The sequence below is a fragment of the Copidosoma floridanum genome, unplaced genomic scaffold, assembly GCF_036245765.1.
Source record: "Copidosoma floridanum isolate Cflo_tuat_1 unplaced genomic scaffold, Cflo_Japanese_pri ptg000019l, whole genome shotgun sequence".
Lineage (NCBI taxonomy): Eukaryota > Metazoa > Arthropoda > Insecta > Hymenoptera > Encyrtidae > Copidosoma > Copidosoma floridanum.
The window spans coordinates 7,861,521-7,877,491 of NW_028321896.1; the positions used below are offsets into that span (position 1 = coordinate 7,861,521).

General features: G+C 31.5%; 1 protein-coding gene across 1 annotated transcript; it reads right to left on the reverse strand.

Moving 5' to 3' along the window:
• Positions 1–5,580: 5,580 nt before the first annotated feature.
• On the reverse strand, positions 5,581–10,158 carry LOC149374526 (uncharacterized). The gene is made up of 3 exons (XM_089593266.1): positions 9,985–10,158; positions 7,339–7,584; positions 5,581–5,816 (listed from the first exon to the last, which is right to left on the reverse strand). The coding sequence occupies exons 1-3, from the start codon at positions 10,154–10,156 to the stop codon at positions 5,779–5,781; spliced, it is 456 nt and encodes a 151-aa protein (XP_089449392.1). The 5' UTR covers positions 10,157–10,158; the 3' UTR covers positions 5,581–5,778.
• Between the last annotated feature and the right edge of the window lie 5,813 nt (positions 10,159–15,971).

Sequence of the window (15,971 nt, forward strand, 5' to 3'; positions counted from 1 at the left end):
AACGATTTTTGGTTTAATATTTAGTTGGTGCAAATGGTGAATTGGGCAGTCGAACTTGTTTAAGGGTAGTGGCATTTCAAAAAAGTTATTTTTTTATAATTTTGTTGAATCTTCGAGTGCACCTATTCGTATGTTATTGTTATATTCTTGAAGGTACCTTATTATTTCGTTAACATTTTTAATTACCGAAACCATACTGTTGATTGTTTTGGGACTTGGAAATCAATCTGTTATTCAAACGACTAATTCACGCTGTTTTGTTAACGCTTTTTCACTTACGCATTTGACGGCAGATTATTTTCAGCTTAAAAAAAATAATAATAATAATTTTTTGATTAATATCACGTAAATCTGTGCAAATACTTGTGAGTGAGAAATCGTCAGAAAGCTGCAATGACTGACAAATCCGGCAGATAAATTAAAAGCTATCAAGTTCCAACATCTTCGATTGCAATTTTTTTTTAATTTATCGTACAAAGTTACAATAAGTTTTACATCGAATTCATTGTACACGAGCATATTGTGCGTTCGATTATCATACATATATATACGCGCGAATACTCATACACTGCTTTCCCAAGGAGAAAGCCCCCCGCGTGACGAAGGAAAAAAAAAAAATTGTCTCGTTTTTCGAGACGGAAAAATATAAATTTTATCACGCGTATGTTACGTTTAGTTTTCTCGCGATTCCTTATTCAATAGCACTGATTTCCCGCGCCCGTATCGAAATCGCTTTTTGCAAATAATTCGCACGTACGGGTGAGCCCGCGCTACGACGGTTTTCTAAAATTTCTAACGAGCAAAAGTACCTTTATTCTTCTTTTCTCGCTGGGCTCGTTTATTGTTTTCGCACTTTCTTGCATCCTCGAACGCACAATGGCGATTATTCGAAGCCTAATATGTTTTCTCACTTTCTTACCGCAGAGCCCACGGACGCGGGATAAAACGATTGTGGTCCCTATCGACCGGTTTGCATCGAGCGATGTGGAGGTTCTTTCACATTTTCCAGACCAATGGCTTATGGGAAATTCATCACCTTTGCAGAGACTAGACTGTACGAATTCGTTTGGGCACACCTTTACGAAATCAATCTTACGAAATCACTTTGTCTCGTCTTCATTCTTAAATAAGAACTAAAAAATACATTACGAGCACATAAATAATTTAGTTTTTTTTTTTTCCTTTTTTTATCACTGGGGCTTTATTTGATGGAAACCATGACCAAAAATAACACCAACATTGAATTAGTATTTATGTCCCCTACGTATACATTACCATTTCGTAAAATAGCTCAAATATATATATATCTCTCTGATTTAATTGTTTATTCAAATGAGCTCAATTCATCATGAAATGAAAAAAATACTTCACGTAGGTAATTAAAAATTAAGTGAAATCTTAAATTAATTATTAACTGCGGAGAATTCAATTCACAAAACAAGCCAAAAGATATAAATTATCGTTGCTCTGCAAAAATAATTCATAAAAAAAACTTGAGATCGGTAAACTCGAATGTTGCACGAACACCGAATTAAGAATATAAATGCACATTCAGTAACCCTAACCCTGGAAAGCCAGTCAGCCCATTTTTTTCCTTCGACAAAATACCTTCGCTAGCGAGTCCCATAAAAACTCACGTCCACACATACAAGAAATCCACGTATACGATCGATCGCCGAACCAAAGTATCGTTGAACCAACTCTGCAGCCGCATCACGGTTTCGCCACTCGCAGTTGGCTCTTCACTTTCGCTTTCTCGGCGCCTCCGTGCACGACCGATCGATCAGCGCTTGTATACCATCCGGAAAATCGTGCCGCGCGCCTCACTTATATATGCGCGTTTGTTGTTGTTGTTTTTTTTTTTTTTTTTTTTTTTTTTTTTTTCACGATATCGGTGTACGATGTGTCAGCGAGAGGATTTAACGATCGGCAATCGCGTAACGCTAAGTGTGGCTGTTTTACTGAATGTTGTGTTTGGGTAGCTATCAGCTACAGGCTAACGATTTTTACCGATATTTGTGAGATTAAAACGTCGTCTACCGCTACGGTATAGGGTACCATAAAGCTCATAGCGAATGAATTATTACAGTGGATACATCGTTATTATTAATATTACACAATCACAGAACGAGCTATATAAATTTTATAAATTGATATTTAGCACCTTTTTCAAATAAGAAATCGAAAATAGTGCCTTTTGTAACGAGGTGACAACTAAAGTATGCCTTTTTCAAAGGCAATAAACGACATAGTCCACGACATGGCTCGTGCACTTCAGACGTATTCTATATACTGTATAGGTACATTTGTATCTCACCTTCGTTTTCATTAGCGAAAGTGAATGACGCGTGTCGAAAGTTCCTAGCCATAACAAGTCGATGTGTGGAATTAGTATAGGTGTAATAAGAGGTAATAAGAGCCAATACCCTGCGATAATTACACGCCGAATGCTATGCCGTCACACTGCCGCTAAAGTCATAGGTGTAGCATACTAGCCATGAATTAAGGAAGAAAAACAGAAAAAGAGGCTTGGCAGTGGTGATGTTTTCAACGTATATTTCATTGAATGGTTTACAAGGTGTGGCCTTGTATTTGGATGATTACCATGGGGATTTCGAAAACCGCGCTTTTGTGCGATAATCTTCAAAACGACACAGCTTGTTAAACCACTGTTTTTTTTTTTTTTTTTTTCTTATTATGATACTCTGTGAATTGAAATTCAAAGTTTTGTGTAGTTTCCAAACAAACTTTAAAGTAGTTTTTGTATTCACTGGCACAACAACCAGTGACCCAGTGCTGTATGCTATTCTTGTTTAGAGTTTTTTTGTTTGTTTTTTTAACAATTTTATGCTTTAAACAATTTAAAACTTGGTATTCCGAATTTTCTAATCATTTAAATAATTATTTAAAGAAATTATTATATACATGCACACATATTGCAATTACTTTTTCCCTAAACTATAGTTTATAAACAAAAAGAACTTAATTCATCATTTGTCAATTTAAAATTATGAGAATACTTATTTTTACTAAAAATAAGTATAAAATTTTTATCTTGATGTACTCGATCAACACGAAAATAAACCTCCAAAAATAACTGATGACATTTGTTTGTCTTTTGGTTATTCTTTAATCTTATGCATTAATTTATTTGCTCGTAAGTACTGCTTCAGAGAAACGAAAGGTGGTTTAATTTTTTCGATCTCCCAGTGTAAGTATAGCAAGTGCAACGCGAGCCGAGCTAGAGATTTTCAATCCCAGCGACGCACACGCACACCTCTCTCCTCGTCATCACCACCGCTACAGGGGAAAAAAAAGTCCGCGGTCATTTTCGTCGCTTGCATTTGAATAATTAACGGCACTTATTCAAATGCGTTTTCTAACAATCATCTCGGAAATTTTTCATCTCCCCCTCCCTCCCTTTTTCCGCTACTGGGCAAAATCGAGGTGAAACTCGCTGTTTAATGTATACCTCCGAGCGTCGATCGCTGGTTTCTTTTTCGTCAAATCAAGCGATCTCCGGTGTTGCGGTCCAAGAGAGATGTTCTCGTGCGCTCTTGGGATGCTAATTTATCAACTTGGATCCAAATATCCCATTCTATTCGACTATTGGGTACTTTTATGGGTATATGTGTAAGTATATACTTAATCTCCGTTACGATCTCTCGGAAATCGATGAAAAAGGAGATCGCGTTTTTCCGATTTTATGTCTTTATAATTGATTACGTTAAAAGTAATACTGTTATCAAAAAATTTGTATGTATTGATGAAGTAAAAAATTATCGTTGAAATTTTTGTGCAGATAGATTGTTGATGTTTATTTTATTTTTCATAACTTATCTATCAATATGTGCTTAACAAAAAAAAAAGAATTCTCTACGAAGGAAGAATTTGCAATGACAATGCAATTTTACTGAACCAATAGGCTATTTTTTTCATTTTTATAAATAATTACATACGTTGAGTTTGTTGTTAGCAAATCAGAGCTGATTCGTATTGGTATGAGAAAAAAATAATACTGATGTATTAAAATCGTTAAATAATTAATTTTTCCATTGTAAGGAGTTCTGTTTTTTTTTCTGTGTGTGAATGACGAAAAACGATAAAATATTTTTAAAGTATTATGAATTGTTTTATGTTATTATACTGTACCAATTATGTGTTTATCCATGTTATTAATTATTTTGTATAATTTACAAACATGAAGATAAATTAAAATTACAATAAAAACATTTTAATTGACCAAAGTATACAACCTCCCGAAGCAGCTCTCGAATAAAATTTTGAGATACAACTATACCTTGTACGAGCATATTATTTTATCATAAGTCCAAACATATCCAGAACACATATATTTTTCACACCAACCATATTCTCAAAAGAAAAAAAAGGGGGGGGGAGACCATGTACAATGTAGACAATGCAAGCTCTCGTTACCTCCAATCTGATTCAAACCCCAATTAAAGCAACTAAACATGACCTTTCTACATTATTTATAAGACCTCATGTTTCCAAAATCGCTTCGCCGATTTTTCGACAGAAAAGACAAGCTTTCACTCAGCAGCAATTACGCGAATACTTTTTTTATCTCTCCCGAAACATAATGTTCCTTGGCCGTAAGCCGTAATTGAACAACGTGCATCCACAGTTTTCGTCATTGCGACAGTTACCGGCTTGACAAATCAGATTACTACCTCGTAAGCACCCGTTAAAAAGCAAACAGAGAGCGGAAGTGATTTCGCGCACCGGCAAATCGCAGAAACACAAAGCCCATTGCGCAACCTCATCCAAGAGTATACTGTATGCGCTTGTCGTACCAGCCCGGCGAAAACTCTCTCTGGTACGTGAGGAAGGTTGAAAATTAAGAGAAATACACGATCGGAATGATAAATATATCTTACGGTTTTTTTTTTCTTTTTTCATACAATTTTACTTGAATTTTCTAATTTTATTTTCCTTTTTTCTTCAATTTTTTCTTGTGATTACATATCATAATGTCTATCTACGTATGGCTGATGATTAATATGTATCTCCTGCAACCAAACAACACAACATGCACGGGAAAGAGTTGGCCAATCAAGGATTTTGAATAAGGATGAGTATAATACGATCGATAATAATTTAATTGAAAATTTTCCTTGTTCTTACATCTTTTTTCTTTCCAATTCATTCATAGTTTATTAAATATTATAATTTTTTACATAAACCTTTGACGTAATTAAATTTGAATAATATATATTTTATTAATTAACAATATCGTCGTGATGAGTACGTAAACGTGTGTTTGCTTTTAAAGAGAACTGATGCCATCCCTTTGCGTTGAAATGAAAATAAATTTTTCGATAAATAAGATTTGTACGTTTTATTAAATCCATTATACAAATATGAAGTTTGTGGGGATACAAACTTTTAAAAAATAAATTTTTAACTGCACCAAAAAAATGATTGGAATGTATTATCAATAAAAAAAATAATTAATGAGTAAAATCAATCGTACAAACATGATGATAAAAAAAAATTAATTGATTCACCGACGAATCTTACTCTGTTACGGAAAAATTAGCAAAATATTGTTCACCATTACATCACATAACATCATCAATATATGCATTTTTATAATCTTAACTTCAAAAAATGCTTAGCTAAAACTATATGGACTGTAAAAGTACTTAGTCGAAGAAGTAAAAAAGAAAGAAAACCTCTTTCGCAACGCCATAGAAGGTGAGGCGCTGTCTTCTTTCTAACGCGGCAGCTGTCCGTCCATCCTCGGGTGCATTATTAGCAATAGCCGCCTCGCACGTAACAGATTCTCGAGTCTAGAAAAAAAAAGAGTCAAAGTTTACCATTGTTCTCTGTACAAGTACTGCTATGTTTGGCGCTTGCTTTCTAAATAGTAGTAGCTGTCATGTTACAAAATGTGTATACAAATAATGTAGCACAATAAGGTGGAGGTTTTTGAATTATTTTTTTATAAATAAAAAACATTTTTTTCCATGCATGTGTAAAAAATTTCAAGTTTATGCAATAAAATTTTTTGATTGTCATTTAATTCTAATGACGCAACTGTGGCTTGACTCATGTAATTAAGATCCTAGTTTATATATGGTGTAGAAAACTTCATACATAATGTTAAACGCCCTTCACGCATTTTTTTAGTTATGTTTTATACATATTTTAAAGAAATTTTTTTTTAATAGTACATCAGTAAATTTTTTTTTTTTTTTTTAAGAAATAAAAAAAAACTATTGCAACAATTTAAACTAAAGTTTAAATTGTTATGTTTTCAACTCTTTATTTAAAGATAAAAACACTGATTAATTTTGAAATTATAAATTACACAAAAAATTGATTATTATTTAATTTATTATTACTTGAAAAGATTTCTTTTGTAGTAAATCACAAAATTTATATTAGGAGTAACTCTTTTCCTACTGTAAGTGATAATATTTCAGAACGATTTAGAGAGAAATGACAGAGCTAAAAGTAAAAATGTAGATAATATAATAACAGCAACTTCACGATGATATTTCCAAAAGAGACTATTAATAGGCAAAAAACTTTTACAACCCAATTTCTCTGAAACCTGTAAAGCTTTTTGAATTTCCAGTACTAAAATAAAATGCTAATTTTTCAAGATGAAACTTCACGATAACTACCTTAAAGAAATTTAATAAAAGAGTTTTATTAAATTATTTTAAATTCAAAGTAACTATACGTAAATTATTTTATAAATAAAGCAAGTTTAAGTAATAAAAAACCATGGCTTAAGTAATTACTATGATTGTTAAATTTTATTTTATTTATATGATAAATTTTATAATTAAATTAATCCATACCATTAAAATATGTAAAAAATTAAGATGCAGTTTAATAAACTAATAATTAAATAATAAAACTACAAAATCCTGTATGCATTGAAAAATATTGAATAATTAATTAATAAGTATGAAAGAAAGGAAAGAATAAATTTAAAAAATTAAAAGTCAGCTTGTGTTGTACGTAATTAGTTATTACTTTTTCAGAGTACTTTGTAAGATTTTCTCTTGAGAATAATTTATTAGTAAACACGAAAATTACCTACTTTTATACTGATAATTTTTTTTTCATAATAATTATTTTATGATAAGTATGTAACACTTAATCGATTGCAGAGTTTAGTTGTTTGTTTATATATTTATTAAACGTGCAACCTATTTATTTAAAACTTAGATAAAAAAATTATACAATTTTAATTTAAAAATATGCACGCAAATAAATATAAATTAGATTACAAAAAATACCAAAAAACTTCTTAAATATTTAAAATTAATGAAAAAGAAAACAAACGGTTAATCTCACATAAATATTTTCTAAGAAGCTGCATATCCTCCAACAACTGTTTCACCATATGATCAGTGAGTTCGTCAATTGATGCATCGAAGAGTTTGGCTCTTGTTCCTTCGTTGCCATCTGATCTCTTTCCATAGCGACTGCCAAAATACAAACGGTCAACCCTTGGCACAATAAACTTTGATTCGGACGCTGAATTTTTACTCATTCTAGTATCACTTCTCCCGAATCTACCACCCGTTTGAAATACTGTTGCTGTAAAACCAAATAGATAATACACGATATTGAGTGAATTTATTCAGACGAGCTTCTTTCACATTCTTATTATTTTCTACGTACATTGTAATTATAGTTATTATTAAGTTTGATTTTTTTACATTGATAAATTCCATACGTCCATTTTTTTTTAATATACAATTTTGTATTACTTTTAAAGAACAAAACCAGAAGTGTTTAGCATGTTCACCAATCAAAATTAATGATATGTTGTTTAAATAGTACTTTCATAATATTATATCTACTGGACTTTTCAAAATTGTATGTATATATGTATGATAATATTTTGAAACATTTTATTTAAAATCATTTTTTTTAATGTTCGTAAAAAAAATTAAAATGAAATTGTTGTGGCTATCGTAGTCAGATAGTTAAATTTTATATAGATTTTTTAGACTTTTTTTTTTAAATACATTTTTCTTTTATATTTTCATCGATACCTAGATATCAGTTCTAGACACTCTATCAATATATCTTCAAGAACAAAAATAACAATGTTAAGAAGCAAATAAAATTTTAAGGTACTATCGAATAAACTTAGATTTATCAATAAACATCGAAAGAAAAATAGGAACGAAAAAAATAGCGGTAAATAAATATCAGAGGTAGATTTCCCGAATGAATGGTAGAGGTCTTTTACCACGATGGATGGATACTAAGTCACGAGAGATGGTATGAGAATCGCCTATACGCGTGTTAAAGTTTAAAATCTGATTTATATAAACAACTTACATAATTACTATTGTAGGATGAATAAAAATAGGTATGTAATACAAATTTTGTGATACTTGTCAATAAATTACGTAAAGTCTCAGACACAGGTAACAAATTTTTTTTTAATTCATCAAAACATTTTTATACAATCATACAATCGTCATCAAAGGAAAATCGCATTTAGCTCTACTTAAAATGTAAAAATTAAAAAAAAATACACCCCTTCATTGAACGACAAAATTGATTTCCGATTGCGGGTCACAGGTATACTTGCGAAAAATCGCCAACCAAGTCCTCCCCTTTCCATCCCGTGCAGTGCCACCGCATTCGAGTCCACAATTAATTATATACTAAGTTCCTCTCGGGCCCTTCCTTTAGCTACCCTTTGCCCACACATGACTTCAAATTCAGAGGGATTTGGTTTCTCCACCGACCACACTCTCGTACCTACGTATATGTTTGCTCGTCACACGTCAAGGTGCTCCAGCGACCCGATCGTGCGAACACAATGCGCGGGCGAGTCTAATTAATCCACGTATGTGAGCATACATATGCATACGTATGGGTGCATTCGAACTCAGAGAACATGTAAAAAGCGGCACCGCACGTGCAAACACCTTGTCATTAGTCGCACTGGGATGGAGGCAAAAATATAGACGCTTGAATTACTGGGACTTTGCGGAGAAATGGCACTCGCTGAAATCAGAATACGAGATCCAATATACATAGGATCTTGGTTTTGCTGTGACCAACAGTTCGGATTATTCAGAATTTATTTTTAGAATTTATGTATGGACAGGCAAGAGTATTTTCTGTGAAGCTTGAGCTGAAAATATTGACCTTTTACAGCATAAAAAAATTATTTTTTAACTTTTACATTGATAAAAAGAATTTTTTTCGGACCCTTTTTTCGGCAACCGTTACTTTATGTTTCTGCCCTTAAGGCAATCGTTTAAATAAATATTGAAGTTTGTTTATTTATGCTTAAATAAAATAAAAATTACGCAATTTGCAGCAATAGAATGATTGCATAGGTAACATGTAGTATGTTGTATGCCAATGAAATTTTGTTCTCTCCGAATTGTGTGATATGCTCATTAAATAACAAAACAAAAAAAAATTAATAAGTAACAATGAAAGTAGTCATGATATATTCGATCAAGCAAAGCGTCTAGTTTATTAAAAATCTAATTAACTACTGAATCAAATTTTCAATTTCATTACACTTACATACAAATTTTCCACTACGTATTGGATTACTTATTAATAAAAAACTCAAGACATCATATTATTTAAAAGAGCATAAAAAAAAAATCAAAAACCCTGTAAATAATTGACAGTCTTTCTTTTTACTTTGTTTGGTTATTCATTTAACAAGTTAATTTTTTAACATAAGTTTATTAAGTCTTTTGTTTATTTATTTATTTATTTATTTACTATAACACTGATATAATATTGTAACTCTTTGATGTTTAGAAATTCAATAACAGGTTTAATATTATTATTATTATTATTATTATTATTATTATTATTTGTTGCATAACTATTGTTGTAAAACAAAAATATTTTATTCTTTAAAAAATCTTGTGAAAATATGTCTCTTTTGTTAATTTTATGTTTAATTGAAATAAGTTGACATTTTTACACAAGAAGAATTTGGCTTACCTTTGTATTTCGTTACCAAAGGATCTTCACGCTTTCCAAAACGACCATTTGGATGAAAATTATCTTGTGATGAAACCATCGTAGCAAGAAAAGTAACACTAATCCACAACCATACGAAGCATTTGAAAAACTTAGTAAAATTTTGGTCAATATTTCCACTGTTAAAAGTCATACTGTAAGCTGCGAAATAACGATATAAAATTAGTAGGCTGTCAATAAGTACATTTTTAACATAAATGCTTTTTGAATTGTATTAAAATTTTAAATCAACGAAATCGTAACTATAACATTAAAATAAAATTATCGTACGTCTGCTTCTGGTAGCTAACATACGGAGCAGCTCAATTACTTTGTCAACTTTAATAGGATTTGAAGTTAAAATTAGTTCACTTTTACGATGAAGTTAGTGGATAACACTTTGGCTTGTAAAAAAAATTAAATTAATGTTTATGGCACTTCTATTGGTAACTTTATCTACTGTTTTAAAGGACTCTTTAGTTATAATTAAACGTAAAATATTTACGTTCATTGAAACTTTTCAGATTTAATTTATGTATTGATATACTGAAACAGAATTTGACCAAAGTTTCACAGTTTCCTCTTCAACATTATGGCAAATTTTTTTTTCATTTTTGTTTTACAGATGTGCTGTAATTTTCTTTGAAAAAATGATGTGTAAGTTGTATGTGTTAAATATAAGTCCAAATAATATCATAACGGCGAGCTAATTCTAAAAAAAAAATCAAACATTGAACATTGATGTATATTCATTAATATTTTTCAATCTCGAAAGAAATGAGTAGACGCCACTTACGTTCTTTAAGCTTACTATATTAATATTATATTGTATGTTACATAGTATATTATGTAGTATCTTATACTTAGCATTACTATTGTATTTATGATAAATAAAATATCGAAAAAAATATTTACAGTCATTAGGTTTTCACACGTTTTTTAATAAGATTACAGTATTTTTTTATTTATAATCTCATCTTTTACATAACAATAATTATTAAAATTTACAGAAGGTAATACATTCAAAAAAGTGAGTACGAACCCCGAGTGATACGAAACCCAATTCAATTTTTGGTATTACCCCAAATGATAAATACACCCAGGGGTAGAAACTAAATTAATAGTTTTGTAATTAATTGTATTTAAAAACTAAATTATTTTTACAAAACTACCTCATTTCTGTTGATACTATCCATTTAATTTTTAGTGCAACCCTACATAAAAATAAAAAAAAATAAGAAATGCAACTAATTTTTTTATTTATAAATAGTAAATTTAAATAGATACTAATAGCATGATTGTGATTATGATGAAAAAAAAAATTTTTTTTATAATCTCATAATATTTCATAGCTATTAACTTTATTACCTAAAGTAAAGTTTATGTTCAAAATGATAATGAAAACGTAATATTTCGCTTGATTAACATTATAAATATTTTTCCAAACTCTATTTAATCAATGTGTATGTATTACAAATTATGAAAATTATTTACATTATTTATACTTTAATTTACTCTGACATCACACATTTCTTAAATGGAAAATAATGTGGTTGAATTTATTTATGCGCTAATACTTTATTACTCTTCATTACACTGTGAAGGAGATAAAAAAATTTTAACTAAAATTTGTTTATAAATCTTAATTGACCAATTTAAATTTTATTGAAACTAAAATTTAAAGTAAAACTCATTTCTATAAAATTGTCGCGTTAATATAAAAAAAAAATTAGTAATATCTGCTGGTATTATAAAAGTATACTATTTAAATTTTTTTTAAATCATCATGTTAATGATAATGAACAAGTAAACTCAAATTATAAAGACATATCTAACAGTCATTCTCAATATTTTATGCAAATATGTCGTTTTGGCTAGAGTCTTAAAAAAAAATCGCCTTTGTACTAGCAGTAACACTTTTTGACGCTTCAGACAGAAAAAAATCCACACAATCACAAATGATCTTGTCCTAACGCTAAATGATTATCAAATTATCATTTCATTGTGTTAATTACTTTAATTAAATAAAAAAATGTTTTTATGGACAAACTCGAATCATGCTGTCCTAAAATATTTTTTTTTAAATCTATAATTACCAGTGATAAATGGCTCAGGCTTTTGTTTATAAATCAACGATACAAAACAAACGATTGAAAAGATGTAGAGTTGCAACAGAGAAATGTTAAAGAGAAAAAAGGATGAGATTATTCATCGACTCACAAAACTACATCGACGAGAAGCGGCAATCGATCCTAGATGCTCGGCCACAACGAAACCAGATCAGCCACAAATGTAAAAAAAATACAATAAAAAATTAACAATCCAACGTGACAGTCGCAAGCTAAGGTACAGATCTTCTTAAGACAGGAACCACGAGAGAGAAGGACAATAGTGACAAAGCGAGCCAAAAGGGCGGATTGTAAGTGAAGTTTACCGCGAGCACCGCGGACTCGAATGAGAAGAGAAATCTGTGGGGTGGCCGCGAGTCGCGCCAACCTTTATATAGTCCTTCGCGAGGGGGGAAAACAGTACTCCCCGTGTCTACACGTGTGTGGGTGCGTACCTACGCGCGGAGCCGAGCCCACCGACACCCACGACAACTCGCTACTTTGCTCTCCTCTGCCTACTATAAAACGCGTGCGACATCCCCCTACACACGCCTGCATCATTGTGTGCGCGAGGAGGGCCAAAGCTCTCGGGCTGCGCGATTTTTTCCTCCGACCTCACTCTTCCCTTCGGTATGAACGAACGCCTACATATATTTACTTTGGAGACACCAGTCGCACTGACAACTGTTTGCTCCCCTACCTCCCCCCTTTTACACGCGACCCTTCTGGCATTACGGTGAACTGAGCGTTGCTTTGATTTGTTTTGTTTTCCTCGTTTGTTGGTACAGATTTGATCGGCCCTTGAAATTGTTTTCAAATTTATTTATTTCAGCCGGAAATCATTGAAAAGGAGCTTGTAAATCGTTTGGTGGTGCAATAAAACAAAAAGATCGCGCTGTACAGCTGAAAGTTGCAATTCCCAAGCGATCGCAACTGTATATTTTCTGTGTCGCATCCGATCAAGAAACAAGAGTCAAAAGCGTAGCTTTCATTACCGATCCTTAAAATAAAAAAAAAAACGGTTTAAACCGAGGTCACGGGTTGGATGAAAAAAAGTTACGCGGAAGAATTACCTTGCATCAAAATAAAACTAGGCAAGTTCGACATGCTCATGTTTTGCGATTGCAACTTTAAATTGCTTTATTTTCATAAAACGCTCGAGCTAACTTGAACCTATTGTTATTCTACTCAGTTTTTCAATTACTTACCGACTTAGCGATATGCGGTCGTTTGAGATTATATTTAGCTTCGTTCGGATGTTTAGGTTGACTAAGAGTATAATACGAATAACATTAAAAAAAAATTTTTTTTTTATTTACAACAAATTTATCCAAAAACAATAAGAATTTTGCAGGTTTTAGATATAAAACTTGGAGTGAGTGAAAATTGTTTTAACTGGAAGTAGTTAATTTTTTTTAATTTTAGATCACAATATAAATTTTTGCAAAACAGGGTTGAAAAATATTGTTATGAATAGTAAAGGTTGTGCTATGTTTGGTATATTGTATCCGGAAAATGTTTCTATACCAAGCACTACTTCTGCCAGAATTTACCTTATCCACACTTGTTGAAGTACACCAGTTCCACGTGTCAAGATGTATCTACGAAATCATGCTTGCATCAAAAATTTACGATCTTGGAGCTGCTACTACATTTGATCGAAAGAATCGTAACAAGCCTTTGGACATAAAAGTCCTGCGTATATGTGTACCCACGCGATAGACCGACTGCAGTGACACGTGTACATTTTTATCTGAAAACAAGAACATAAATGGAAGTATTGACTGTATCTTTTTTTAGGTCGATTCTTGTTACCGCAAAGTATTCCTCAAATAAGATCGCTTCGTTTCTAATTAATAATATTTTATTGTAAATTATCAGGATATCATGTAGTATTTACTATATAAAAAATAATAATTAATACTTGTGATTGATAATGATTGCGATGACTTAAGAATTTATTTATTAAACAATATTTATCGAAACACGAAAAATTACTAGAATCACAGGATCCATCAGTAAATTTATTTTACAGTATTTAAACGTGCCCTTTTTTCCTTTAATTCCATAAGCGTGAGTCCACGTTTCTTAAGTGACGCACTAATCGAGATGAACCCACCCGCAGGAGGAAAACAAGATTCCCTCGGATTTTAAAATAGTACTAGTTAGCAAAGTGGCTTTGTTTGACAAATTAGCGAACTTCACCGAGTAGACGGCGTGCACTTGTATGTTATAGTTGTTTGTAAATTATTTTCTCCGAAGTGAGCCTTTACACCGTCGTACCAACAAATTATTTCGTTAATACACCTTGAAGAAAGTAATTCTTTTTAACTTGTAAATAAACGGAAAGGTACATATATATTGATGCCGTCCTAATATTCAATTCTCGACAATATCACAATTTGCTCATCTGCTCATTATAATACTGACTTGGACAAATACTTTACGTTTATAATGTCCTTCTAAAAAATGTAATACATTATTTGTTTTACATATTATTTTTCTGATACTTACGACTTAGTACTCAAAAAAAATTTTTCCAGCAAAATGATGTGTTACATTATGAAGGAGGAATTAAATAAAGTTTAAAGTGTAAATAAGTAATTTTTAAATGTTCATAAAAATACACTGTGATAAAACTGTATAGAACTATTTTTAAATAAAAAAAATTATTGTTTAATATTATAAACCAGACTATATTTAAATACCAGATCATATTTAAAAGTCCATACTGGCTATAAAAAACACCATACACAATAAAATTAGGTAGCATCAGCATCACCATGTACGTTATTATTACTACAATTCGATGCCACAATAGACGACCGCATTGTTAAGAAATTTACGAATAATTCGTACGAGCTATCCTGCCATTATCGGGTCTTCGTTATCGGCCCATTGTGTACTTACATGGTACGTGCGAATGCCTGATTAGCGCGGAGGACAGCAGGTGTTGTTTCGCGCCTGAATGATGACTAGCAATGGACAACGAGACGTACGACTGGTGTTGTATACTTAGGCTAACTTTTAATTATCATTATTTTATTTTATTTTTTATAGTTTTTCAATCCATACTCAAATGGTAATATTTTTTGTGTGATCATCACGTATATGGTATTTTCAACGTTTTGTGCAAATAAAGTTTTGATAAATTTATAAAATACAGCTAATTCCATAAAACAAGGTACAGTTCAAACACACACATTTCTAGGGAGAAAGCACTTGTAGATTTGACGCAGAGAAGGTCGTCACAAATCAAACTTCGCACGTTTCCCGACTTCCCGTAAAAGTGATGAATGCACTTTACGTGCACAAATGAATGCTACCCGCAAAAAAATCACAGCAACAGTGATACGTGTTTTTACGGATAAAAATAGAAAACCCAATGCTATTACGCATCCACGCCGGCATTAAATTCCGGGGCACGCTGTTGCTCTACGTCCGAATTCAAAACTCGAGAGGGAAAAAATCGTAAGCCAACAAAGGGAAGATCTTGATCAGCGTTTGCTGAGTTAAAAAAATTTTTTTTTTCAAGCTTTGTTTATATTGGTGGAGTGCGTGGGTGTGTTTGACGTTGTTCGCTTTAATTGTTTTTCAAGATTTTAAGTGATTTACTTGTATGTACTTTAATATTTCAGAAACGTAACGGATTTTAATGAATCAGATTTACAATTTTACCTCAGCAATAACGATATCGGCAGCTAATAATAATTATCGGAAAATATTTGCGTGAATCAATCACGTACATCGTTATATATCGTTAGGCATTTTACTATCACACCCGGATATGATATTTTAATGTAAACATTATAGTTTATCGGTTTAAATAAACAACAGATGCTTATACATCTAACATACGTA